Source organism: Lepisosteus oculatus, chromosome 13 (genome assembly GCF_040954835.1).
Source record: "Lepisosteus oculatus isolate fLepOcu1 chromosome 13, fLepOcu1.hap2, whole genome shotgun sequence".
NCBI lineage: Eukaryota > Metazoa > Chordata > Actinopteri > Semionotiformes > Lepisosteidae > Lepisosteus > Lepisosteus oculatus.
Window position 1 is genome coordinate 26058513 of NC_090708.1, and position 27769 is coordinate 26086281.

The window sequence follows — 27769 nt, forward strand, 5'->3', positions numbered from 1 at the left end:
GTGCAATGGACTCTCCACCTCAGCTACAATGTGTGTGACTTCAGCGCTCATCACCTCGTCTTCGCTGCCGCTGTATGTGCCCTGTTGTTAAGGAGGCTGAACCAAATAAATTGACCAGCCGCACTGCAACAAAAACTTAAAAGAAAAACATGAAAAGGCCTGGAAATACCCATTTAACCAGGCTCTGCTCATCTATTCAACTACGTATAAAAGACAGAGATTTGAAAACAAAGGCAGTTGATTTGCTAAGGATTAAGAAGACAACAGCAGTTCTTGCTGATTCTAATCCAGGAATATTTTTCCAAAAGGAATTAACCTTTTTACGCAATATTTTGTGGCTGTTAGCAAGGCGCCTAGCTATGTTGTGGTTCTTGACGCAAGAGATGACTAAGCTATTGGCGATTTGGGCAGAACAATCCTCTCTTGCACACTCCGATATCAGTACAGCAGGACCAATTCTTCTGCAGCTACAGTCTAAGGCATTGCTCGGTTTACTGTCAATTTACGACCTTAAACTTTAAAAAGGATATGTAACGAGGAATTGGCCCAGTCTCTTCCGATCTGAAGCAGCGATGTTGTAGAAATACACCTGGACTCCACTCATGAATTCAGCCATGCTGGTAGAGCTCTGCGGGTCACTCTGAGCTGAGCTGCCCGCTGCCTCAGTGCTCCCGGGCGGACCACTCCCACGAGATGCGCGGGCAGAGGCTGAGGACATCACGGAGGAGCTCTTCCTGGAATAATAATATCTGACAGCCAAGTCAAGGGCCAAGCCCAGGAAACCCAGATGGACACCACTAAGAGACTCACTGGGAAAAAAAACAAACACTGACACAGGGAGTCTGAAAAACTTACTGTACATACAGAAACATCATCAGCCTTCCTGAAATACAGCTTCAATATTGCACAAACTACACATTTCCCTATGAATCATCACCCTTGAATTCAAAGCCTGCCATGCCGAACACAAGAAGTCAAAGTTAACTTGAGAAAATTTATTCAGAGCCGTAAACATCATCGTGCTAGTGGTTGTTTTTTTTTTTTCTGGGTTACTCCTGCAATGCGTGAGCTGTTTCCAGACATTACATAGGTGCCCTGCCAAAATCAGTGAAGAAAACAGTCTTTATCCATCTTTTTTTCCCAGTTTGAAAGTGTCTGGGTCATAAAAATCCTTTTAAATATAGTTTTGTCCTTGATCACAGAATCCCCACAAAGCTGAAAATAGTCAACTCTAATATTACCTAAAACCACTATTTCTAAAACGGCTTTAGTCACATAAACGTATTTGAAAATTCAACACTTCTGCTCCTGTTGCAAAACTCCCAGTCTTTCCCATGAGATTTTGTCTCAAGGCTGGCAGGACAGGTTCCGTCTGACAGCTGCGATTCTATATGAGCATAGTATCTCTGTGTTCTGTATTGAATGTATCTCTTCATCACAACTTAAAATTTAAACATTTTAAGGCTTTGGCCTAAACCTAATTTAGGATATTATGTACTACAACAGTCACCACATCACTAAAATCTTGTCGCTCTGGCATAAGTCCAAGGTAAAGATTCAGATACAGTACATTCTTGGACTTAAAGGAATTTCCTATACTGACAGGATCAAAGAACTAAACATTTTTAGACCTGAACAGAGAGGACTAGGAGAGGACCTCATTCAAGCACTCGGAATCATCAAAACCACTGCCAAAATGAACCCCATGGACATCTTCAGAATTAACTGCAGAACATGAACCTGAGGAAATGAGCAGAAACTATAGACAAGCTCAGGGAAAAGTGAGAATGGAAGTCAGTGCTTTGCACAAAAGGTTGTGGGAGTTTGGAGCAAGCTACACAGACAATGTTGTTGAAGCCAATACCCTGTTGACCTTCAAAAAATGATACCATGGCTTCTTGGACCTATTCGTTACTAATTACCTAGAGGACTAGACAGGCGTAATAGCCTCCAATTCGTAGCACCTGCTTTCTCCTTGATTACAAAGCATAGGCAGCCTGTGTAACGCATCGTTATCGTACAGATTACCTGGCACCAAGGATACATGTAGGTGGGAATACTCCGAGAGGCCAGGTGCTTGCGGATCAGCCTCTCTGTGCCGTACCAGTTAAACCCTTTGGTGGAGTGTCCGATTCGTGGCAGGTGGACACTTGCTAAGAAAGAAGAGAGACCAACCTGTCATGAATCCAATATTCCTTAAGGTTCAATCTTTGACCCACGTCACTGCATGCACTAGTCACAAGGCAACTGGCAGCCACAGCTACATGAAGCCAGTCAGTGAGCTCAGTGAAAAACATACTTCAAACACACGTGCTTGTCAAGATTTAAAAACATGAATTTCCATCGTAAAAGAAGCCTGTAATGAAAAATCTGTCCAAATGTCTCTTTCTTAATTTTAACATTTTTATCTACTTGTAAAAATGGCTATGACCGATTTGCCAACTAACACTCCCATGTTTTGGTTTCCCAACACCAAAACGAACATCTCAGAACAGCCTTTTTTAAACGATTTCATCAATTTGTGGACTAGCCAGCATTTAAAACAGCACCGCCCTGCTGAAAGTATAGCATGGTGGTGCAGTATAGCACATAAGAGACGGAATCTCTGTCCAGCTAATCTGCTTCAGCAGCCTGGCGTTTTGAAAATTCCCCTTGAGGGTCGCCTACAGTCAGAACTCCTGCCTTTTCCAGCTGCTTTTAGCTCCCTGCCGTCCTGAAATCCTGACCCGGTTACCTTTCTTCCTCTTGGCCACCCTGTAGATCTTTTTCAGGCCCTCTTCCAGAGCCGTGAGCTTGATCCCGGACAAGCTGTTGGAGCGATCGCGGTGTTGTGCCACTATCAGTGCCAGCTGAGAAACAAACCACACCGGCCAATGAACAGGACATCGTAAATCCCACGGAAAATTACAATAAAGGCTGCGAGCGTACTGATCTCAAAGCTGAAAGAGACAAGATTTTATCCACTTTGGGGAAAAAACTGAGGATCTGGTTTCAGTTTTTGGTACAAACTTAAGAAGACCATGGTAATAATTAATTTTCCCGGAGAGGGACTCAGCACTTACTAGGTCTTGCCCATCCATCCTGGACTCTTTGTCATCAATGGGGAACAACAGCACACTACCGAGATCCAAGTCTGCAATAAAAAACAATTTTAAATCTCAAGGTCAAGGTACTCTTCTCACATAGTTCAGAGATTTTGTCTTTGTAAAGACACATTAAGAAATGAATGACATATACAATTTAAAGAATATAATTTTCCCAGAAGCCAATTAACCAATCGAAGAACCAAGAGGAATCCCATGAACATGGGGAGAACGTACAAACTCCATGCATATAGCACCCAACGTCCGAAATCGAACCCTGCACCGTGAGGCAGCACTGCTTACCACTGCAACAACATGCTGTCCCATGTGAAGGGTAACAGAAGGATGAGTGCAGAAAGGCTCATTCTGCTGTGTGTGTGTGCAGACCATCACAGAGTGGGTCACACAGCCCGTTCTGCAGCGTGGTCTGCTTGGGCTCAGTGTAACAATAACGCCCGAGTCAGCATGAGGACAAAACTGAGGAACAGGTGGTGGTTTTGTGTGCTTTTTAATTTTCCTGTGCCACAGAAACAGCAAATAGTCTATTACCTCTGAACACTACCAGAAAATTACTGTACCTCCTCTGGTCACTTTTAAAGGGAGGTTTCCATACATATCCAAACTACAACAGAATTGTATATAATTGTATATACAGCATATAATTAAATACATTAATAATCCCCACTAAAAGCCATGTTATTTGTGGTTTATACTTTCTTAAACAATTATTAGTGGTAAAAACGTATTACCACATCATGGTAATTAGTGACTGTTAATAACTGGATGAGGAGACCAGCTCCCCTCCGAAACAGGTCAGTAGCTCTCTGGTTACTGCTTCCCACTTCCCACATTATCTCTGGTCCTTACCGTGAGTGCAGATTTAGCCCAGATTGCATACGAGTTAAATTTAACTGTAGTTTAAATTCACAAGCGCTGAAAGAGATCCCGGGATCAATAAGCTACTACCAAACAAGCCAGATGGGCCCAGTGACCTCCTTTCATTTGTAACCTTTCTTCTTATAGTTTTAGCCACGTGGTGCAGCATATTTCAAGACTGTTACCTTTAACACAAAGTTAAAATCAGATCTCATCACTTTTCTGCTTTATTATACCACCAGAAGCAAGAGCCTGCAGTTTTTGAAGTCCAAACTACATAGTACTGCAGTGCACTGGGAGGCTTGAGTCTATCCCTGCAATTGGATGAGGCGTCTGGTTACCTTTCATCTTGCCAGCCAGCTCATACTTCCTGCGGGGCTCATCTGACCGGACCTCCAGCGCCGTGAAGAGTCCGCCTCTGCCCCAGTGCCCAGAGTCATCTGACACACAAGACACACACACACAGGAGGAGCGCAGTGAGAGAGCATCCACTGCAACACAACCCACAACCCCACCTCACACACACATAGGAGGAGTGTAGTGAGAGAGCACCCACTGCAACACAACCCACAATCCCTTCTCACACACACACACACAGGTGGAGTGCAGTGAGAGAGCATCCACTGCAACACAACCCACTATCCCACCTGACACACACAGGAGGAGCACAGTTAGAGAGCATCCACTGCAACACAACCCACAATCCCACCTGACACACACACACACACACAGGAGGAGCGCAGCGAGAGAGCATCCACTGCAACACAACCCACAACCCCACCTCACACACACACAGGAGGAATGCAGTGAGAGAGCATCCACTGCAACACAACCCACAATCTCACCTCACACACAGGAGGAGCGCAGCGAGAGAGCATCCACTGCAACACAACCCACAACCCCACCTCACACACACACAGGAGGAATGCAGTGAGAGAGCATCCACTGCAACACAACCCACAATCCCACCTGACACACACAGGAGGAGCGCAGCGAGAGAGCATCCACTGCAACACAACCGACAACCCCACCTCACACACACACAGGAGGAATGCAGTGAGAGAGCATCCACTGCAACACAACCCAAAATCTCACCTGACACACACACACAGGAGGAGCGCAGTGAGAGAGCATCCACTGCAACACAACCCACAACCCCACCTCACACACACACAGGAGGAGCGCAGCGAGAGAGCATCCACAGCAACACAACCCACAACCCCACCTCACACACACACAGGAGGAATGCAGTGAGAGAGCATCCACTGCAACACAACCCAAAATCTCACCTGACACACACACACAGGAGGAGCGCAGTGAGAGAGCATCCACTGCAACACAACCCACAATCCCACCTCACACACACAGGAGAAGCATTGAGAGCACATCCACTGAACTGCGAGACTAGTTACAACATATCTGCAGGAGCTAGAAGATGGTGGCAGGAGGGCTACCATGTTGGAGCAGGGTGTCCCTGCCCTGACCCGTTCCGTACCCACGCAGTGCACGATGATGGCGTCCTCCCGGGCGGCCTCAGGGTGAGTCACGTCCCCCAGCACGTAGCGAAGCCCCGTGTGCTCCGAGTCTGTGGAGGCCAGGCTCACATCGTCTTCCTCCCCGCCCTCCTCTTCCTCGCTGTCCTCCGAGGGCACGCACACAGAGCGGTACCCTCTGGACTCCCACCATGCCATCCTGGACGTGGGCACAAAGCACAGGAACTGAAGACAGGTGAACTCAGAGGGGACACGGCAGACAAGGCCCCTGTCATCTCCAGCGCATGTCAAGATGGTATCAAACCTGCTCAACAGGTTAGAGGTGTACCTGCATATTTATCTTTCTGGATCGTCCCCGAACCAACTTGGGAGAGATCCAAGACTTTTTTGGAAATTTGGAATTAACATTTTTTACTCTAAACCCGCTCAGTTTGTAATTGTAAATTGTTTTTAGGACTCGGCTCTTCATCTTTAGTTATATACCTGAACAGATACAAAGGAAGTAGTTTTCAGTGTGTGTCAGTGTATCAGCATTTAGCAGACGTTTCACAGAAAGCCTTCTGAAGTTTATTGAAATTAAGCTGCAAATCAGTCACAATAAAGAGGGGAATATAATATAATTTAACACTATGGTGGGTATGAGAGTTATGTACTGCGTGACCAAAATTATTAATACCGATGGAGAAATGCTGGAACCTAGGATGTAACCTTGAGGAACTGCCTCAGTGAACAGAAGAGGTTGTGAAATCTCTCAGATTTTACACACTGCACGATTACAAACCATCATTTCTGAGTTTATATCAAGACCAGTACAGCACAACTCTTTCAGAAGAGTGGTGAATCCACATGATTAAAGCTTAAGATAAACCTGTAGAGTAAGAACCACAAGTAGGTTTTTGCTGAGAGCCATTTATCACTGAGAACATTTAAAGCTGCTGTAATAATCCATTCCGAGAACAGCCCTGAAAACCAAACAGCAGACCAGACAGAATATAATTACTGTCTACAAAACAACACAACTGGCCCTTTTTTCCATGATTTAGGCAAGGAAATATGATTATACTGTAGGTATAGAGCAGAGTCTGATACACCACTCCCTTTCAGATTTAAGAAAGGCTTCCATTGTGCTGTGACTTCAGAAGAAGGCAGCCTTACTTCTTCTTGTGCTGCTGCTCCTCCCTCTGCTGTTGCCTCTCCTCCCGCAGCTTGGCCCTCTTGGCCGCGGCCTCCTTCCTCCTCTGCCGCCTCTGCTCCAGCTCTTCCTCGCTCAGCACCCTCTTCCTGCGGAGCGGAGCCCCCAGGGGGCCGGACAGGAGGACCTGCAGGTTGGCAGTGGACTCAAGAGACGCACGGAACAGCCAGGGTTGCCGGGCCCTAGGCTCCAGAGCAGCGTCTCTTGGACTTCTCTAACCTCTGGGATCACAAAACAAAGGCGTACGCAAGTCTAGCAGGGGCCCTGACCTCTGACGTTCTTCTGGGTGTGTGAAAGCCCCTGAAAGTATTACCACAGACACTCTCCATGCCTCATACAGGGAGAAGAGCTTCTCTTTCTGTTTAGCAGTCCTGACCGCTACGTTCTACATCACGCGCGATCTGCCTCGTGCTCTCCAAAGGAGCGAGTGAGAGGGCCAAGCGTCTTACACTGGATTTGTTCCGGAGAGCTCGTCCTTCTGTCCCTGCCTTCTCCGTCAGAGCCCTCTGCAGGTCCAGCAGCTGCTCAAAGCTCCTCTGGTCCTCTGCGCTGGGGTCCTTGGAGTAGTCCTTGCCTTCATAAAGATACATGTGTGCTGGAAAGAGGAACAGTAGTAGTCAAAGAAGCAGCGCAAAAACCACTGTTTTTTGCTTCCCTACAACTAAAATGTAACGTGTCTGCTGCAGTGGAGAGTGTGATAGGTTGACAAATCAGAACACAGAGCGTGCGAACTCTTGCTGTGGTTATTTTGTGCATCTCATGTAGCGTCACGTTTACAGAATAGCAGCAGTACTGCAGAGGCAAATCAGTACTTTTAAACCTGCAGGCATGGAGAGCCATGCCAAATACTTTAGATTTTTTCAAACTACCTCCAAGCCTCTGGCATTACCTTCATTCTTGTTGGACTGTCTGTGTTGGGTGCCGCAGATGGCACTTCTGATTGCATCTGCTCTGTTTCGGGCTCTGTGTTGTGTTGCTTCCTTGCTAGGGTTGCTTATTTCAGTAGAGCACAGCGCCTCCGTACAACCAGCAGCACATCCGAAAACACACAAAAATGAAACCATTTGTTTAACACCTACTACTCTGGCCCTCGATATCGGAGCTCTCTTCCTCACGAAGGAGGGCAGGATCCTCGTCTGTGACCCACCGGCCCCGCTGGGTTTGTCCCAGGATCATCCCCAGGTCCACGTCCTGCATGGAGCTCTCCTCCGACGAGAGCAGCTTGTCCACTCCAAACTTGAGGATCTCGCTCAGCTGACGGGGACAGATCCGCCCGCAGGACGCAGGAAGAAAGAGCACACAGGGCACTGACACATGCTACTCCAGTCTGACTTGCTGCTGAGCACTCAGGCTGCTCAGAAAACAAGGAGGAATTTCAACCGAAACAAAAAAAACAAAACTACTCATGCCTGGCTTATGAATTACTCATATAAAACCTGTTTCTCTGCACATAAGATGTGAACTGCACAACATTTTAAAAAAATGCATATTAACAAACATATTTATTTATAGCATCATCCAGTTTGGACTGCAACACATAAATGCGGTTCAAACACTGTGAGGTGTTACATGTGCATGACGTTCCCAATTTTAGAAGACTGTTTTTAAAACTCCTGCCTGAAGAGAGAGCTCCTGAGGGTTCGCTCACTTCCAGGGCTGCGCTCAGAGAGCACTGTTACCTGGAGACCTGCTGAGGCGGCTTCTGCCTGCTCCAGCAGAGAGAACTGCCCTCCCTCGATCACCGTGCTGGTGAGCTGCAGCTTAGAGGCGGCGCGCCGGTACACAATCTCCTCCACTGTGTCCCTCCCAAGCAGGCGGATTATTTTCACCGGCCTGCCAAAGTCCAGAGGAAAATATACCAGAGAATGAGACTACATACAGTATAATCACACTGCTAAGCGCTATACTAAAGAGACACTTTACCAAAAAAGTTGTAGGAGTGTGGAACAAGCTACTAAGGTATGTTGTCAAAACTGATACCCAGGTTTCTTTTAAGATTGAGATCTGTATGTAATGAACTACTATCAAGCAGACTTGCTTGAAAAAATGTGCTCCTGCTTGTAACTCTTCTTATGTTTCAGTCTGCCATCTTCAAGAACCAACTGGACTAAAGCTTCATAGAGTCATGCTGCAATATAATAAGCATTTATATGAAGCATACACAATAAGAAAATTGAATATTCACTAAGATTTTCTTTTAATGCCATTAATTTGACCCATCGGGGGATTTGGAGCCTATCCCGGCAAGCAACAGGCACAAGGCAGGGAATACCCTGGACAGCACACGCAGACACAAACCCTGCACTGAGCGGCATAACGCGGGGGCATGTCCAGGAATGGAGGCGGAGCCCTGGATTAAGGGCGCCGTGTTGCCTTAACAACCACAGCTGTCCCGGACACGCCACAGCTGTGGGGGCCCTTTAAGACACACTGAGCACCCCGGAGGAATGAGCAAACCCCCGCAAGGGGAGAGTACATTTCAGCGACGTTCCCGGAGGGGGATTGTGATGCGAGCGTAAGGCCCTCGTTTTTGCGTCATTTTCTTTTCTCCTGTCCCGCTGTGAGGATTCACCAGGGCAGGTTGAGTTGTCTTTTGGGGCTTGCTCTCCTTTTCTTCCAGTCTGGACCGCAATGTATAGGGACAGTCCAGTCTGGTTGCTTTTTCTTTTTTCCTTTTTTTTTTTGCAAGGCTCATGCCAGTGCCTCCGCCCCCTCAAATGTGGCATCAACGTGCCGTGGCTCCTCTCCCTCCTGCACTGCTACAACTGCAAAGCACCAATGCCAACCGCCGCGCCACCATGCCACCCGTTTGAAAGTTCAGTGGCAAGGAAATGGAAACACACCTACTTCCCAGACAAGACGAGAGACGGAGACGAAGGAGGAAATGAGGGAAGCAAGCAGAGTTTGTTGCTGGTACCTTGTCTGTCCAATCCTGTGGGCGCGGGCCGCAGCCTGCAGGTCATTCTGGGGGTTGAAGTCGCTGTCCACAAAGATCACCGTGTCCGCGGCCGTCAGGTTCATCCCCACTCCCCCTGGGGAAAACCCTCACTTTTAGCCCAGTCTTGGGAAAAATCTCTACCCCTCCCCCCCTTCCCAGGAGTGGTTTAGTTGTTCATTTCTACTGAGCAAAGTCAATGTTCCACTCATTCCAGCTCAACTAAACACCAAAAGACAGGAAGAAGAAAAACAGATTCATTTCCACAACTACCACCTTTTGCCATTCCTACTTTCAGTTTAAAACATTTTGCAGAATACTTCACAGTGCAAATAAAGACAACAACCATGAACAAAGAGTGTCTTGGGGGGGCACAGCTGGTCTCACATACCAGCACAAAGGAGTTTGTCTCACACACATTGGAACACAAAGACAAAATTTGTCTTTTGTACGGCCAGCAGCAGTGGCAGCCCACTGAAGCTCAGCAGGTGTGAGCCTGGTCAGTACCTGGAGGGGAGACCTCCTGGGAAAAACTAAGGTTTCTGCTGGAAGAGGTGTTAGTGGGGCCAGCAGGTGGCGCTCACCCTGTGGTCTGTGTGGGTCTGAATGCCCTAGTATAGTGACAGGGACACTATACTGTAAACAGGCGCCGTCCTTCAGATGAGACGTAAAACCGAGGTCCTGACATTAAAAATCCCAGGGCTTTTCTCGAAAAGAGTAGGGCTGTAACCCCTGACCAGATTTCCCATTGGCTCTTACCAATCACGGCCTCCTAACAATCCCCATCTATGAATTGGCTACATTACTCTGCTCTCCTCCCCACTGAAAGCTGGTGTGTGGTGAGCGTTCTGGCGCACTATGGCTGCCGTCGCATCATCCAGGTGGATGCTGCACATTGGTGGTGGTGGAGGGGAGTCCCCATTACCTGTAAAGTACTTTGAGTGGAGTGTCCAGAAAAGTGCTATATAAGTGTAAGAAAATGTTATTATTATTATTATTAAAATTGCAAATCTTGTTGGGAATGGTTATAGATCGCAGACTGGGTCAGAAACAATCCTGTACAGCAGCAAAGTCAATCGTTCCTGCCATGCTCTGAACAAACCAATTGGCGCTGGATGTGATCATTGCATCAATCAGCTACAAAAAAAAAACCCAACTGACATGGAAATGCTTAATGGCTTCCTCTCGTTTGTAAATGTTCTGAGAACAAGCCCCTCTTTCCAGCCCAGAGCAGACTGTTCCTGTATTCTTTATCGGCTTAGTAGTCTAGGAAATAGAATTCACCCAACAACAAAACTCAAATAATAAAATAATCTAATCCGATGCTCTGTTGTTTTAGCAACTGAACTGGCTCAAAATAAATCCATCCATTTTCCTACCATGTTAGCCAAAACAGAGCAGCAGAGGAGCCAGAGCCTGTCCTGGCAGACAACAGACACAAGGCAGGATACACCCTGGGCAGGACACCAGTCCATCGCAGGGCAGACACACACACTCACACCAGAGTGTGGGAGGAAACTGGAGCACCTGGGGAAACCCCATGCAAACACGGGGAGAACATAAAAACTCCATACAGATAGCACCCCAGGAATTCAGCCCAGGGCCCCAGAGCTCCGAGGCAGATATACTAACCACTACTGCGCTGTGCCGCCCTCACAGTGACTCAAAATACTGTTCACAAATGTGAGAACCTGGTGGATGATTAAGGGAATTTTATATTGCCAGAAGAAAGAAAGGAGGTTTGTCAGTCTTTGTAACCGGGAATCTTTGCTTTAAGAGTGTTATAATGCAAGCACCAGGTGAATTATTATACAAAAGAGTATTATTTTTCCAGGTAACAGTGCTTGCTCAGGCAGAGAGCAATAGGAGCTACAGCTGGCAGTACCAAATGACTTGACAGCTTGATTCCCAGTTTGTCTGGAGACTAAAGCAGTCAGGTTTGTTTAGTGACAGTAAGGGTCTTGAGTCGCCCATCAAAAGACCTTTGTCTGCAAATAAGGATGACTAACGATTTCAATCTCAACAAGTCAAGTGGCTTCGGAAAGCATCTCTGATGGGTTTTTACCCGTTAACAGAAATGCAGGTCGTATTGTGAGCCACTTACTCACTCTCTCTGTGTGACTACTCCCTCCACGCCCAGCCATGCCCTAGTGCCAGAAGGAGGATGGGCTTTTCAAACCCTCGTGCTCCTGCATTCGGCTATTTCAAAATGGGAATCAATAAAAAAATAAAGACTGCTTTCTGTAAAACAATCCTGTCGTAATCACACCGCAAGTCAGCTCGAAGGAAGGAGAGTTCAAGCAGCGCAGGCTTTTCAAATGAAGTTTTCACAAATCGTGAACCAAGCAAAACTGATCTGTATGCTCTAAAGCACGCTTCTTTGCCTGGATACGAGAGACAGCCTTTCCTCTCCTGCACTGGGGGTTGGTGGTGACCTCTCAGCAGGGATTCCAGACTGCTGCACTCACTTGCTTCCGAAATCCAGCAGTGGAAAAATTTCACACAGCTTAAAACACGAAGCTTGCAGTGTGTCGCGACTGCCTTTTCATACACAGTGCAGCTGAGGCGAAAACGCAGGGTAAAACTTACCAGCCTTGGTGCTCAGGAGGAACACAAACACGTCCTGGTGGCTGAAGCTCTTGATGGCGAGGTTACGCTCCTCTCCGCGCACGGACCCGTCCAGCCGCTCGTAACTGTAGCCTGTAGGGGGCGGGGAGAGGCGGCAGTGTCACGATGGCAAGCACCCTCAACACACAGAGAGAGTGGAAACCTCTGTTTCACTACTCAGGCTAGCACTTAGCAGACAGAGAAGCCAACACCACTTTTAATCAATCAATGAATTTGCTGATTAATCAATCAGTTATTCACCCAAGGGCCTCACGGACTGAGCTTTTAGTTCTCATCTTAAAGCATAACAAGGTCATTACTAAAAGTTTCTGGCAGCCCACACACAATTTGGTTAGATGTATTCACATAGACAGAGAAATTAGCCAGTTCTTGGCATCATAAAAGTATTAAGTCAAAGTTGTTGCCCACCATACAGAAGGGAATAGACACTTGAGGCTGCTGAATGGTTTGTCCTTTGCAGATATATTTTGCAATTCAATCACTGAGCTGCCCTCACCACCACACCAGAGAACAGACTTTATACATGTATCACAGGGTCATTTGTGCAGTGCACTGTCTGTGCATGCTCTGCTCAATCAGAGCTGCATGCACACGCACAATTTCCACATTTCCAGTCTATCAGGTGTCGCCACAGGAAGATGAAGCAGGCAGTAGAATCAGATATCTGACAAACAGATACAATCTCTATTTCTCTTGAAATCGAAGCCATTCTCCTTAATCAAAGCTCTGAGCCTTTAAGCTGTCAAAGTGGACCTTTAAGTTCTAACAACGTTCCAATTCGCCTGAATTTTATTTTCCATACAAGAGGCAACCCGTTTGCGCACATTCCATGAAAAAGCACAGAAGATTCTCAGCATATTCTTGTCAAAAAGCCACGTGATATTGTGGACACACAATATCATGAGAATGTCTTTTATAAGCCGTTAAGTAGGCAGTTGGTTAATTATTTGTGCTATTTCCTTATTCTCTTCTTGGTTTGAATGGTCGAGAACGTAATTAGTTGTGTATAGAGTAGGGAAGACAGGGGAATACTGACTCAACACCACTGCTAATCAAAGCCTAAACTTTCTTCAACATCAGGGCCAAGGGAAGAGATATATCCTCACTGTAATAAGTAACTTGCTTTCTGTCAACTAAAGTTTTTTAGTGAAAATGTTTGTGTTGAGACAAGTCTAGAAAAACGTTCATTTCAATGCATTTCATTAGAATCAGTGGTTACCACCCACACATGTGATGGTGCCGTCAAAATTGGGGAAAAAAGAGGTAGGGGGGTTACTAGGGTGGGTCTCTTAGAAGTTGCCACCAAGTCAATGCAACAAAGCCCTCTCTGATGAGCTAATTCTGGATTGATCCCTTCTCTTAGGGATGCTTAGGAAACAGTAGAGGGCCTACTGGTGGCAGCCCTTCAGAAAGATCCCAGAGCATCAGAAAATGGGAAAAACCTGTAAGAAGATTATTTGATTAATCTTAAACAAGTGGGAAGAGAGTGTAAGCCATCAGCTGGTGATGTGGTTCTGCCTTATCCTGCATTTACTTGTTTCCCATCTACCATCTGCAACTCTATGGGATCACTGAGAGCAATGGATTTATTCTGAGACACAGTCTCCTGCAGGGTGTCCCCGTGTCAATGGCACAGAACAGTACCGGGATACTTTGGGTCTTTGAACTTGCTTCTAGCAATATTGGCTGCTGCTGTAGTGATGTTGTGTAGTGTAGTGAATCCCATAGTGATTTTAGCGAGCTGCTGCAGTCTATAAGGAATGTGTAAGGTCCTGATTTACAGAGTGTTGCAGACATTAGCTCTGCCTGTTGAGTTACACTATATATCTTCGCGCATTGAGATCTGAACCGGTTGGACAGAAAAGCAGAGATGATCCAGTCTGATGCAATCTGGAACAGCTGCAAATGTAGGCTTGATAGGGACCCGTGTCAAGGCAGAGAACAGGATTGTGCTGCTACGACTAGGTGCCGAGAGAGGGGCTGATGAAGGAGCTGCACTGCGGAGCTCCTGGAATCCACCGTACCTCTGTACTCCATGTAGTCCTGCAGGATGTCCAGCATCCGTGTCATCTGAGAGAACAGCAACACTCGATGGCTCCTGGCAACCATCAAAAAACCACGACACGTTAGATGAACAAACATAAGCAAATCAGAGTCCATTCAGCCCCCGTACCTTCCTTTGTTGCTGGAATCTGACAACCTACCCAAGCCATTTCTTTGAATCAGTGTATCAGCTTTGAGAGCACGGCTGCGTAACTGGTTTCAGACCCCCACTTGTATCCTTGTTTGGAGTGCCACTGCTCGCTCTGAAAAAGCCCGCAGTGCTGACTCTGTCAGTGTTTTTGAGGATATGGACGACTCAAAATATTCAGTGCTCCTAGGCTGTTTCTACGCTGTCTGGGGAAGGGCCGCCTTTTAAGCAAAGGAAAGTAGGTGATCAGTCAGCCAGATCTTCTTGGTAGCGTGAAGAACATTCCAAGTGAGCGAGTCTTGTATTGTAAAATTTCAAGATAACATCTCTTGATTTAAATGCTATGCTTTGAACAATGTATCCTCACACTGTTTACATTTTTTTAATGGCTTCACAGTAGTTAGACAAGATACAAATTATGTGACAACATAAATATCTAAATCTTCCTCATGCCACTTAATCTAGATCAGTGTTTCCTGTGTTAGAAAAATAATTTATGCTTTTGCAACCTGCATGCAATACTCTGTCTAGATTGAATGTCTTCTGCCAGGTGTTTGGACAGTGTTGCATTTTGGCATCTCCACGATATATACTGACAAAATCTTTCATATATACTAAGAAGTGCGTTTGCCTCCTTGATGGCCCCTCAGAGTCAGCAGTACTCTTCAGGTTCAGAACAAGGAGGCAGAACACAGCAGTGAAAACACTCATTCCACCTCTTGATTCTATCCTAGCAAGAAGATGGAAGATAGCCTGCAACAAGTGTGTTCCTTAATGCAGTCAGACTTGTATTAAGCTTACAAAATGGGCATTTTATGAGGATTTGGTTATTTTCATGTAATAATTGTTACAGAGTATCCAAGGTTAACTTTTTTTGGGTTAAAATATGATAGTAGTGCCAAGTTTAATATGGTTGGACCATTAGCGATATTTTATCATCTTCTGCCTGATTTTAGAAGTATGGCATTTAACTGCTCTTTACATCAAACTTAAATCAGATGAATGTACAGGATGTTTCAAAATGGATGATAACATGATACTTCCATCACCAAGGCCCAAAAGGAACAAAAAAACAAATAAATAGTGTTACCCACACTGACCATCTCAATCCAATCAACGAAACATTTCTGGTTCAAATTCAAGAAAACAATATGAATAAATGTGACCCCCACATTTTCTGGGCTTATTTATGAGAAATTTCTTTAAGTTTACAGAACATCAGAATAAATAAAAAAATTACAAGTATTTGGTGTTCTGTATCATACTCCTAGACCATTTTAAAATGAAAATTAAGTTTGATACACACTACTCCTTCATCTGCTTCCTTCAGTGCTACAAAACAATTAGAAAATTACGTTGTCAATTCTCTCATAAAGCTCCCGACTCACAATTTCTGCAAACCATCTGTCACATTAACCTGACCGGCACATGAAAGCATTAAGATCATGAGAATAAAAACACAAATACCTAGGAAGCAAACAGCTTATGACGGTGAAGATGATAACAATGGGCTCTGGCACGAACCTGTGCACTGCGTGTGTAAAAGTTTAAGAATTTTGGCAGCTATTCAACTACGGTTATTGTTTCTTTTCTATCTGGACCATCTGGACTTTTTGTTTTTTTCGAATGCTTCTCTCCTGCATGGTAATTGCTTTTCATTTCCAGCACTCTGTGAAGTGGGCGTGCTCCTGGAAAGGCGCTATAGGAAAAGAATCGGCATGACGGGAGGCAGACCTTTGGTGCAGGAAGGCCAGCATGCTGTCCAGGAGATGCAGCTTCCCGCTGGCCTCGATGAGGTGGTCTCCCATCTCAAAAGGCTCCGGCTCCACCCCTGGGTACCAGGAGGAGAACCACACTTTTCCATGAGCTCATGCGCGTGACCTTAAACGTTCCATCTCTGCCAATCGACCTCACCATTTGAAACAACAGCTCGCAATCACATCCCCGTTTTACCTTCGAAACACTCTGTCCCTTGTGAATTTTAACAGATGTCCTAAATCGCATTTAACCGAAACAGTACAAGCTGAGCCAGGAAACTGGAAAACTATGGCAGAGTCATCAAAGAAGCTCATCATCATCATCACATCACTTTCAGGAACTGCTTATCCAATTCAGGGTCACAGTGGCCCAGACCCTATCCCAGGAAGCAATGGGCGCAAAGGGTAGATACATCCTGGAGGGGACGCCAGTTTATCGCAGAGCACACACAGACACAAACATGCACACACTCACACCAGGGCCAATTTTCCCAGAAGCAAATGAACCTGCCAGTATGTCTTTGCACTGTGGGAGAAAACTGGAACACCCAGAAAAAATCCATTAAAACTAGGGGAGAACATGCAGTCTCCACACAGATAGCACCCCTTGAACTGAACCCGGTACCCAATTGCCGTGCCACCCCAAAAGAAGCTTATGTAAAATGATATTGACAATAAAGGGCACAAGTCACTGTCTTTAAGGATGAAGGATGGCCCAAGCACTGGGAAGGGGCTCTTACCATCGAATAAGTATGGGTGGTTGACACACTTCCTCAACTGCATGAGTATGTTCAATAGCCTGGTCTTGCTTCCCTGTTTGTTCTCAAATGCATCTGTAAATAAACAAACATGCCAAGCTATCACTACTGATTTTACTGCAACTTTGAATTCTATATTATTAATACAGTGTCCCTGTTTTTAAAGCTGGCAGTGCTACTTATACTACTGCTCCTCCTCCTGTTACTGGAAGGTTAGGGACATGCAGTGGCTTACCCAGGTCTCTGGTGAGGATGGCCTTGTAGTACTTCTTCTGGAGAGCTGACATGCCATGATACACTACAACCTCAGTCTTCTTGGGCAACTCTGCTGCCACCTCAGCTTTGACTCTGCGCAGCAGGAAAGGCTGCAGGACACTGTGCAGTTCACTAGCTATGATGGGAGGTGACAGAACATTGTCACTGCACTGACGTCATCATACACTGAACACACAATAACTGATATCATCACACACACTGCATGCTCAGTCACTGCGCTGATACCATCACACACACTTCACTGACGTCATCACACACTGCACGCTCAGTCACTGCATTGACGTCATCACACACTGCACGCTCAGTAACTGCATTGACGTCATCACACACTGCACGCTCAGTCACTGTTCTGACGTCATCACACACTGCATGCTCAGTCACTGCATTGACATCATCATACACTGCACGCTCAGTCACTGCTCTGACGTCATCACACACTGCACGCTCAGTCACTGCACTGACGTCATCACACACTGCACGCTCAGTCACTGCTGACGTCATTACACACTGCATGCTCAGTCACTGTACTGACATCACCACACTCCACGCTAGTCACTGCACTGACATCATCACACTGCATGCTCAGTCACTGCACTGACATCACTATACACTGCACACTCAGTCACTGCACTGATGTCACTATACACTGCACAGTCATTGTACTGAAGTCATTCATCACACACTGCACGCTCAGTCACTGCACTGACGTCATCATACACTGCACGCTCATACACTGCACGCTCAGTCACTACTCTAACGACATCACACACTGCACGCTCAGTCACTGCTCTGACGTCATCACACACTGCACGCTCAGTCACTGCACTGACTTCATCACGCACTGCACGCTCAGTCACTGTACTGACATCATCACACTGCATGCTAGTCACTGCACTGACATCATCACACTGCATGCTCAGTCACTGCACTGACATCACTATACACTGCACACTCAGTCACTGCACTGATGTCACTATACACTGCACACTCAGTCATTGTACTGACGTCATCACACACTGCACGCTCAGTCACTGCACTGACGTCATCACACACTGCACGCTCAGTCACTGCATTGAAGTCATCATACACTGCACACTCATACACTGCACGCTCAGTCACTGCTCTGACGACATCACACACTGCACGCTCAGTCACTGCTCTGACGTCATCACACACTGCACGCTCAGTCACTGCACTGACTTCATCACGCACTGCACGCTCAGTCACTGTACTGACATCATCACACTGCATGCTCAGTCACTGCGCTGACATCATCACACTGCATGCTCAGTCACTGCACTGACATCACTATACACTGCACACTCAGTCACTGCACTGATGTCACTATACACTGCACACTCAGTCATTGTACTGACGTCATCACACACTGCACGCTCAGTCACTGCACTGACGTCATCACACACTGCACGCTCAGTCACTGCATTGAAGTCATCATACACTGCACACTCATACACTGCACGCTCAGTCACTGCTCTGACGACATCACACACTGCACGCTCAGTCACTGCTCTGACGTCATCACACACTGCACGCTCAGTCACTGCACTGACTTCATCACGCACTGCACGCTCAGTCACTGTACTGACATCATCACACTGCATGCTCAGTCACTGCGCTGACATCATCACACTGCATGCTCAGTCACTGCACTGACATCACTATACACTGCACACTCAGTCACTGCACTGATGTCACTATACACTGCACGCTCACCGTACCGCCATCATACCAAATTCAGTCTCTTTACAATTCTAACCAAAAAAACCCTGGAAAACAACAAATAATTGATCTAGTCTGAGCAAATAAATTGCACAGTTTTGTTAGCACCAAAGACCTTAGATAGAGAGAAAACCAAACTACACCCATTGCTCATCACTGCAGTTAACACCAAGAGCAGAAGAAAACAGTAAGAGTCTTCCAAACTGCAACTAAAACAGTCAAAATCAGCACCATCATTTTCAGTAGAGGACTGTCTGGTCAGCAGAAATTACTCGGGGGTCACAATGGAACTACGAGCGAGGGCTCTGAGAGTGGGGTCCCTGGCTCCCCTAAAACGACAGCAGGATATAGCTCCCAGAACCGCAGGCCAGGGAGATACTGGCTCCCTGGGTGAAAGGTTTGCCTGGGGGACAACGGAGTTGCTGTGCCTGCTGTGTGTGCTCCGTGATGCGCTCGGAAAGCGCCACATGTGGAGAGGCAGGGACGCCGTACCGAGCTCGGGCTGGGACTGCACTGGTGAGTAGGTGTTGATGAAGGAGTCCACCTCCTCCTGGGGGAAGATACTGGGCTGGATGAAGCTGAGCAATGAGTAGACCTCCTGCAGGCTGTTCTGGATGGGCGTCCCGGTCAGGAGCAGTCGAAACCCTACCGAAAACTGGAAGCACACGGGACACAGAGACAGACATATTCACCTCACTTTCGCAAGATGGAGACTGCTGCCTTACACAGACAGGAGACATGCCGAATCAAGACTCTCCCGTCACACGAGAGCTAACAAACTGTGTTTCTGAACACGTCTAAAGCACACAGGGAGCAACTGCATGAAAGCAAGTTTTTGCTTCAGAGCTAAATTTGTTCCAGTTATTTTAACTCCAAAAGAGCTTCACGTAAAAACGTCTTAACCTAAAAAAAAAGTATATTTTACTTAAATATGAATTCACTTTGAACTAAAAACAAATAATATAAAATAGTCTGATGATAATCAGAACATAATTGAAGATAAGGCAATTGTTTTTTTAACAATAGCTATCTTTCAAACAGAATTTCTTTCTTTCAATAAGTTCAGTAGAGTAATCAACCAGTATAATGTATGATGTGTTATTATTTCGATACATACTGTAGAATCTATTCAAGGTCAGCAGACTCTCTGTCCTAATGACACAAATACATCCAAGTCTGAGGTACCAGCATGTACTTATCTCGAAATAGATTTGGGTCAGACCAGTTATCAGATCAAGAGACAAGACAGGTGTGAATTTCGAAAGCAGGTTTCACTAGAAGAGGTTGTCGCGTTTATATCACATCAGGGATCGCGGGGCTTCATGGGATCGGCGTTACTGAAACAGCCCAGGCGCACAAGCGACCTGAAGGGGCAGGGGGGCGGCTCATAGGCACCTCGGACAGGGTTCTGTGCAGTAAAGAGTTCTGGTTCTTCAGCCTGTGGGCCTCGTCCACAACAAGCACCCTCCACTGCCACCTGCAAAAGCAAAAGGCACGGCCTTCAGACGCCAGCCCTCTGTCCCCGGCCTCAATCAACCGAAGAGCAGGCAAAAGATTCCGTGATGCAGTGATTGCATTGAGGTGCTCCTCTGCTCGTGAAGTGGCCCTTGCAGAGCGTTATCCAGTTAGAGCTCTGGAAAGCGAACAGGCTGACAGTTCATTTTGTCTTTTACACCAGAATCAGAGCACTTTCATTCCTGCTTCTGCCAAGGCAAGCTGGCAGGATGCAGAACAGTCCTTTCCTGAGGCAGACCCATTTTTTAAACACAGACAGCAAACCAGAAGCACAAAGATGGGTTTGCGTTGGCAGTTATTACATATTACAATTTAATATGTCTTTAGTCTGCAAAACTTGCAACTATACCGTTTGCTGTGACAGTTGTTAGTGAGCAAAAGCACTATAAGAAGCTGAAGTTTTCCATATCGCACAGGTTTTCAATGTTTTACCAGTTGTAGGGAGATCACGGGCAAATAAATACCATATGAGAAACTAATGTTAAAAATGTTTTTCTCCATTAAAGTAATTAATTGAAAAACTAGCACTTCATAAACTTCACATTCCTCCACCCGCTATGCAGAGGGAGAGACACTTTCCATGCTGTGACAGCAGTGTGCAGGGAGTCTAGGTCTGTCACAGGTGGAGAGCTGTGCTACCTACGATGCAGAGATGGCACACTCACCTTTTCATGAATGAGGCATCTTTGAGACAAATCTGCAAACAAAAGACAGTAACAGCTGCTGTGACAATAAAGGACCAGACAGAAAAAGGTTTTATGAACATGCAGGGCAAAAAATACACAGATCATGGGTCTTGATCTACCTGAACACCCATCTTCTATGGTCTAATAATGGTCTAATGATCTCCTGTTCATCTAGTCCTACATACCCCTTGAGGTCTGCCAGGTCCTCACCTCGTAGGTAGTGAGCAGTACGTGGAACTGCTTGTTCCTCAGATCCTTCTGCAGCTCAGCTCTTGTGTCCTTATTTCCAGAGTAACAAACCACGGACAGGCTTGGGGCAAATCTAAAGCAATAGACAGGCAGGGCTCTTTCATTCTCAGCACAAACAATGGGTTAAAGCCAAAAGCAGAAAGGATGATTTAGCATTAATATGGGGGGTTAGCACTATTGAGCAACAGTCATTCTAAATGAAACAATTCTAATGACAATAAGTATAATAAAAAAATTCACCAAATTCAAATAAGGCTTCACAAAAACAGGAGATAACAAGCTTCAAGCATTTAATTAAACAAGGGGTGAAGCAACACTGGCGTGCAGCAGGGTGATACACAGAGCTGGCGTGCAGCCGGGTGATACACAGAGCTGGCGTGCAGCAGGGTGATACACAGAGCTGGCGTGCAGCAGGGTGATACACAGAGCTGGCGGGCAGCAGGGTGATACACAGAGCTGGCGTGCAGCAGGGTGATACACAGAGCTGGCGGGCAGCAGGGTGATACACAGAGCTGGTGTGCACTGCTCTGGGCCTCAATGGCTGTAGCTTTCTTAGCTTAACCAGTTTAAATATCTTCCTGGGTCTGAAGCTGCTGCCAAGTTAGAGAGACCCATGAACACAACAGGACTGCAATACTCCAGTATGCAAGAGGTACAGAGACATGGTAGAAGACTTACATCTGCTATTAATGTGGCAAAAAACACTGAGCAAGGGCAGACTGAGCTACAGTAAAATGTCAAGGGGTTTGTTAATTCAAAATGCGGTGACTTTTAAAAGGCGGTCTCAGGTGTTTGGTAGTGACAGCACGTGCTCACCTTTGCAGCTCCTCCGTCCAGTTGGTCATCACGGACAGCGGGCTCAGAACCAGAAAGGGACCTTGATCTTTCTTTGCCCCGGATACATACAGCAGCAGGGAGATAGTCTGAACATGTACAGCGAGACAGAGAGGATTATATTTCTGTCTGATGGCTGAGCCAGTCCCAAAGACGGGCCTGGTGAAGCAAAAGACAGACCATTCACCCTACAGAGCCAGGCTGAACTGATAAACTAACGCACACCCGGAATTGACTCGTCAGGCTCTGCGTTTCTGCATTGCCTAGGAAGTGCAAAACCTGTTAACTACTGAAGCCCTGGAGGAGCTTGATAGGATTGTAATCCTCAGTCATCAGAGAAAAGCCCACATTAGCCCAGAATTCACCAGGTGTGCTGGGCTGACCAGTTGAACGCTTTATGGAGCTTCCCAGGAAACAAACATGGTCACTGAAAAGGTTCGTGAGCGCAGATTCCTTTTTCCAATTTCCACGTACTGTTCCGAATTACTACGGTGTACAGTTTCAGCTTCTGGAGAGCATACTAATATGATGCCAACCACTAATACTAATGCTTACTGTTACTCCTATGACTATAACTCATCCCAATAGAACAACACTGGTTAACACAGATAAGAGAGTCATCACACACTTGGCAGGTTTTTCCCAGGCCCATCTCATCCCCAAGGATACAGCCTTGCTGATTCTTCAGGCACTGAGTCAGCCAGCCCACGCCAGCCAGCTGGTAGGACCTCAGCTTGATCCCTAAGAGGAGAAAGGCTGCCATTAGCTCCGCCAATTAACCACTGAAGTGCACCCCCTACCTAGATAACGCTCAGCAGTTCAGGTACAGAAGCGAGTGAAATTGCTTCCTCTGTTGAATGATCCAGGTAAGTTAGGGAGGCCAGACTGTACAGGTCCAAAGGAAAATTTAACCAGGACACTCTTAAATCTTACAAACAGTGCCATGGAATCTTTATTGACCAAGCAGTCAAGTCTCTCACCGGAAAAATAGCACCTGCTAAAGCCAAGTGTCCTTTGTCACCATACTGTGGCACTGGATTGAAAATCCTAATCCACGGGGAACAGCGCCACCTACTGGTTCACAAATAAAAGAAAACCTGCAAACTAATCCTGGGGAGCCCCGATACAATTAAACAAGTAGACAACGTCTCTATGTTACTGATACATTATACTCAGAGTCTGTTCAATTAAAAGACCTTTTGTCCTTGAGACCTGAAGAATACATAAGTGTTGGGTTCCAACTGATCACTAAGTCACACGTTATATTGATCAAAATGAAATTGTTCAATATCTTTGAAAATTGGTTGAGTTAATGGTGACTCTCAAAATCTGCTATATTTAGGTCCCCCGGGATCTTTACAGATATCCCACCCCAAAGCTATCCCGGCCTAGCCTTTCTTAGCTTCCAAGATCTGAGGAATCAGACAACAGGGCAGTGATTTAGCTGAAATGCTGCACACGTACAGTTGTAGATAAATTGTGTGCCATTATTATTTCTTTTTACCATCTCACAATTGGCACTTCTGTGTGAATTAGAGCATCATTTTGCAGAAGCATTATTCACTCTTGTTATCTCTATCATTAAAGGGGCAATCAGTTTTATTTTTCAACTTTGAGCATGGATGTAAACATCACCCACACATTAGTAAAACAAAAATTGGCAAGTTTCTAAATTCTGGGTACTTTGGGGGCAAGTTTTGGTTGGGTAAATCCCTTAATTTGGCCTTTGTAGACATCTCCAAGTACTCCGGTGAGGGGAGAACTTGCAGACCAGTTCATTTTCCTGTGTCTTACACTCTGGTTTGTACCCTAATTTAAAATAATTTGAGCTGTTGCTAGGACACAACAGAAGCTGGTGCCAACTCTGTGAGCTCTCCATTAACTCTGAAATAAATTGTGAGTCATGCAAGAATTGTCAACAGATCAGGTGTATAACCCATATGTAAGAATGGTATCCATCCAGCTCTGTGAAGTTGGCCCCCCTACAAACAGCACAAACAATACAAGCCAGCACATTTGTTTGTGCTCTTTCTGGTGCTGGTTTGTGCCTTTGAAAGTTGCATTTGTGCTGGTTTCATTTCTGAGATATAGCACTGTTACTTTTCAGGGATGTGATGTCACTCAGCTCCCCCCTAGAACACAGGAGAAGAACCAAATTGGTCTCAATTGGTGGTGTTCCATTTGTGGCTAGTCTGTGCCGTTGAAAGCAAAATCTGATATACTTTTGTACCTTCGGGGGTGATGTGACTTTTGTTGTCATTGGAGGGGGGCTGCATCCTGAAAACAGGCGGCAAACAGACTATTTTCAACTGCACAAACCGACACAGACAAACGTGGTGGGCTTCATTATTTGTGCTGGTCACAGGGGTCCGACTTAAGAGAGCTGATTCATCCATCTACGGGAGAGGATGGGAATGCAGGAGCCTTGTGGGAAGACTTGTGGCCTTCTGACTCCATCTTGAGGGGCTGAAGAGGATAACCTTGGAATAACGTGACCCTGCTGCACTCCTCCCCAGCAGAAAGACTCACAGCTGGGGTGAGCAGCACCTCTGATTACATTGAAGGAACCAGCTCCACTCTCGTGGAAACACAGGCAATTCCAGGATGAGTTAAAATCCCATCCGATGAGTCACAGACAATATAGCTGTGTTGAGAGTGACAGGCCAATATCTCCCTTGGTGGGCTTATGAGGCCCAAGCTCATGGACAAACAATGAAAGGAAGAAAATACGGTGAAATATAGATGTATTTCAAGTCCAGTTCTATAATAAACACCAAGGCCACTCACTCCAGCTAACCCAACCCCAACTATCACTGTGGAACTTTTTATAAACCACACCTAGGCTACCTGACACCCCTTTGAGAATGTGCCACTCACCCTTAACCAATTATCTAATTAATTCACTAATTCACCATAGGTGAATCTATATACAAGTGATTAAGGCCCTCTAGTCACAGGTCAACTGAAATTAATGCCTCGAGCCAGCTGGCCTGCCACATTGAGTTACAAGAAACCATTATAACATGAAGAGTGGCATGGGGGTGCCCCACAGTTCTTGGGCCCTTGGTTCAACTCCTGGGGTGCTGTCTGTGTGGAGTTTGTATGTTCTCCCCACGTGTGTGTGTGCCCTTTGATGGACTGGTGTCCTGTATGTGCCTTGCACTTGCTGCTTGTCAGGATAGACTCCAGCTCCCCCGCAAGCCTGTGTTGGATGAAGTGGTTAGAAAACGGATGGATATATGAGAAAACGGGAAAGAGTAACCCAGCTCAATCGTTAAAAAGGCATGCTGACTGTCAAATCCGATGTGCAGTCCTCTTAGGTCCTGAGGGCTCCAGTCTTTTCTGGTGGTTATTCCAGTAGCTTTATAATCCCAGGCAGCTTTCCATTTTAAAATGTGCTTTCATTTCTTAAACGTGTTTAATCGTTAAATAAAACGTAATTGGGATCATCAATCCTGTCTCCCTTGTTCAGGTGAGCAGCATTAAATATATCCAACCAGACCTCCGCAGATGGAAAACCTAATAATTTGGGGAATGTGTATATTTTCATTCCCACCTGTTTCTGCTTATCAGACACCGTTTAGCTTTTAACGTCCCTTTATTCAAAACTAAAGGAAAGTATGTTAAACAGCAAGAAAGGTGTTTAAGGTCGTCTACACTGACGTTATTTAACCAGTGCCCTAGAAGAGAGGTGTTTTTGAAACACAGGACTAACCGAAGAAACAAGTTAACCAGAAGTCTAAACAAGCAAGCAGATCACTTCAAGGTATCAAAGAGCCCTCGAAACTATACAGTACACGAGCTGGAAAGAAGACTTCAGTTTAGTGAAAAAGGCAGCAAGCTTTTTGGAAATGGGATACAGTTTTATAAATACTAAAACGCTTGGGAGGGCACACAAAACGCTTATAAGTGCAGATAGGAGTTTTAGATTTGGATTTTTTTATAACAAAAGTAAGTTAAAAATTATGTTGTTGCTACATTCTGTCAGCCGATTTATTGTCACATTGTTTTACCCTTCGTCTCATGCAAACTTCCCTGTGCAGTTGGACTCCGCCTACCACTGAAAGAGCTTGCGTACAAGATGCATTTGCCAAATGAAAATTAGACCCAGCTTCTCTCATATTCCAGAAATGGTTAGATTCAATCAGTTATTTAAGACACTTCATGCATCTGAAAAGTCGTCTCGAGGTTTCGGTTACTTTCCGTGTTTATTTTGTTGAGCATATCTTTGCGTTATCAACACGTTCACAGCGCTATAACTGTCACAGCAACCAACCTGTCAGGCCCCATTGCCTCAGGTCCTTCTCCTGTACGGCCCACTCGGGATCCTTCTGTGGGATATTTTGTTTGATAGTGTGGAGAAAGTTTGACATGACTTTAGGTTTGTTTTTCCTGCGCCAGTAGGAACTGCAAACAGTGGCGCCAATGTTTCAGTACAGCGCTACTTCCGGGAACTCCTGGCCGGCATGGTGCAGCCGCTACGCCGACCCAGTAGATGGTGCCAGAGTCACGCCGCTGCGAATTAGCTTCACCAATACTTCAGTTTATTTAAGAGACATTCCACAGCGCCTTAAAAGCACCTACAGAACAGTACGTTAGTCAACAGCTAATTTACATCTTTAATCCCTGGGCAGCACTTTATTAACAAGACGTAGAAAAAAAACATACAAAACATACCGATTCAAGATATATCGTGTATTAAATTGAAAAGGGACATTACACGTGGCATAATACACACAAATAATAAGAGTGTTAAATTAATAGATATGTCGGAGTCACATTAGAAGACAATCGCTTACCCAAATCAATGACATAATGTTAGTCATTAAAAGAGAGACATCAGACGATTAATGATTATAGGAGAGATTTGCTTTAAGCCATGATTTCATTTTAGTTTTATACGTTATAAAAGCAGATGATTTTCTAACTTCAGCCTGGAGTATAATTATGAAAAAAGCCCTCTGCCATTCGTAACTAATGTAACTAGTAGTAAGTAGCACTCTGGCATTAGTAACTAATTGGTAACTAGTTCCTTTTATAACTTCTAAAACGCTTAAGAAAATAATTATTGAGACTTTGCATGTGAGGAGAAGTAGTACAGTGAATATCTTGATTTGTTATTAAATACTTCGGTGTTTGCTTTTGTAGCACTTGTCTCTAAAGCCTTTCATGTAGCTGATCCATCCTACATGTTGGGATAGTTAAGTGTTTTATGAGAGAATTCTAATCCTCCACAACGATTGTTAACACTATCTTTACATTCCGCTAAATGTATTTTTTCAGAGGGGATAGTTTATACTCCCTAAAAGCAGAAACATAAAGCATAGTTCATCCTCTTATATATATTATAATATATTTTGCACTGCGCACATAATCCCAAAATAAACAGCAGGTGTTTTTTTCTGAGGAATAAATATCGGATTTATCAAGCAATATTTATATACTGTAACTGCTCGTTTTCTCTCCATTGACTGTAAAAATCGTTTTTTTTCCTCTAAAAGCCATATCTCCAAAATATATTTAAAATTAACGTTTGTTTTCTGACTGTGTATTATC

At 45.4% G+C, this 27769-nt stretch overlaps 1 protein-coding gene across 2 annotated transcripts; it reads right to left on the reverse strand.

Annotated features, from left to right (window-relative positions):
• Positions 1–26673, reverse strand: chd1l (chromodomain helicase DNA binding protein 1-like). 2 transcript variants are annotated; one of them, XM_069197486.1, is made up of 23 exons: positions 26490–26673; positions 22842–22954; positions 22196–22302; positions 21341–21452; positions 21110–21141; positions 20325–20406; positions 19422–19584; positions 17149–17304; positions 16896–16988; positions 16133–16229; positions 14232–14305; positions 12169–12279; positions 9562–9676; positions 8324–8477; positions 7727–7898; positions 7094–7239; positions 6608–6771; positions 5455–5651; positions 4301–4399; positions 3063–3133; positions 2735–2849; positions 2045–2153; positions 1–749 (listed from the first exon to the last, which is right to left on the reverse strand). In XM_069197486.1, exons 1-23 carry the CDS (start codon positions 26584–26586, stop codon positions 518–520), a joined length of 2811 nt encoding a protein of 936 aa, XP_069053587.1. In that variant the 5' UTR covers positions 26587–26673; the 3' UTR covers positions 1–517. The 2 variants fall into 2 exon arrangements, with proteins under 2 accessions (XP_069053587.1, XP_069053586.1); XM_069197485.1 differs by having other exon boundaries at positions 7724–7898.
• Between the last annotated feature and the right edge of the window lie 1096 nt (positions 26674–27769).

Bases quoted from the DNA above. Each gene is read 5' to 3' on its own strand.
- chd1l (XM_069197485.1), bottom strand. From the start codon at position 26,586: ATGTCAAACTTTCTCCACACTATCAAACAAAATATCCCACAGAAGGAT. The intron at 22,303-22,841 runs GTGTGTGATGAC...GTACATGTTCAG, and splicing joins GCCTGGGAAAAACCTGCCAA to ACTATCTCCCTGCTGCTGTA. The intron at 16,230-16,895 runs GTAAGAGCCCCT...CCTGGTACCCAG, and splicing joins CCACCCATACTTATTCGATG to GGGTGGAGCCGGAGCCTTTT.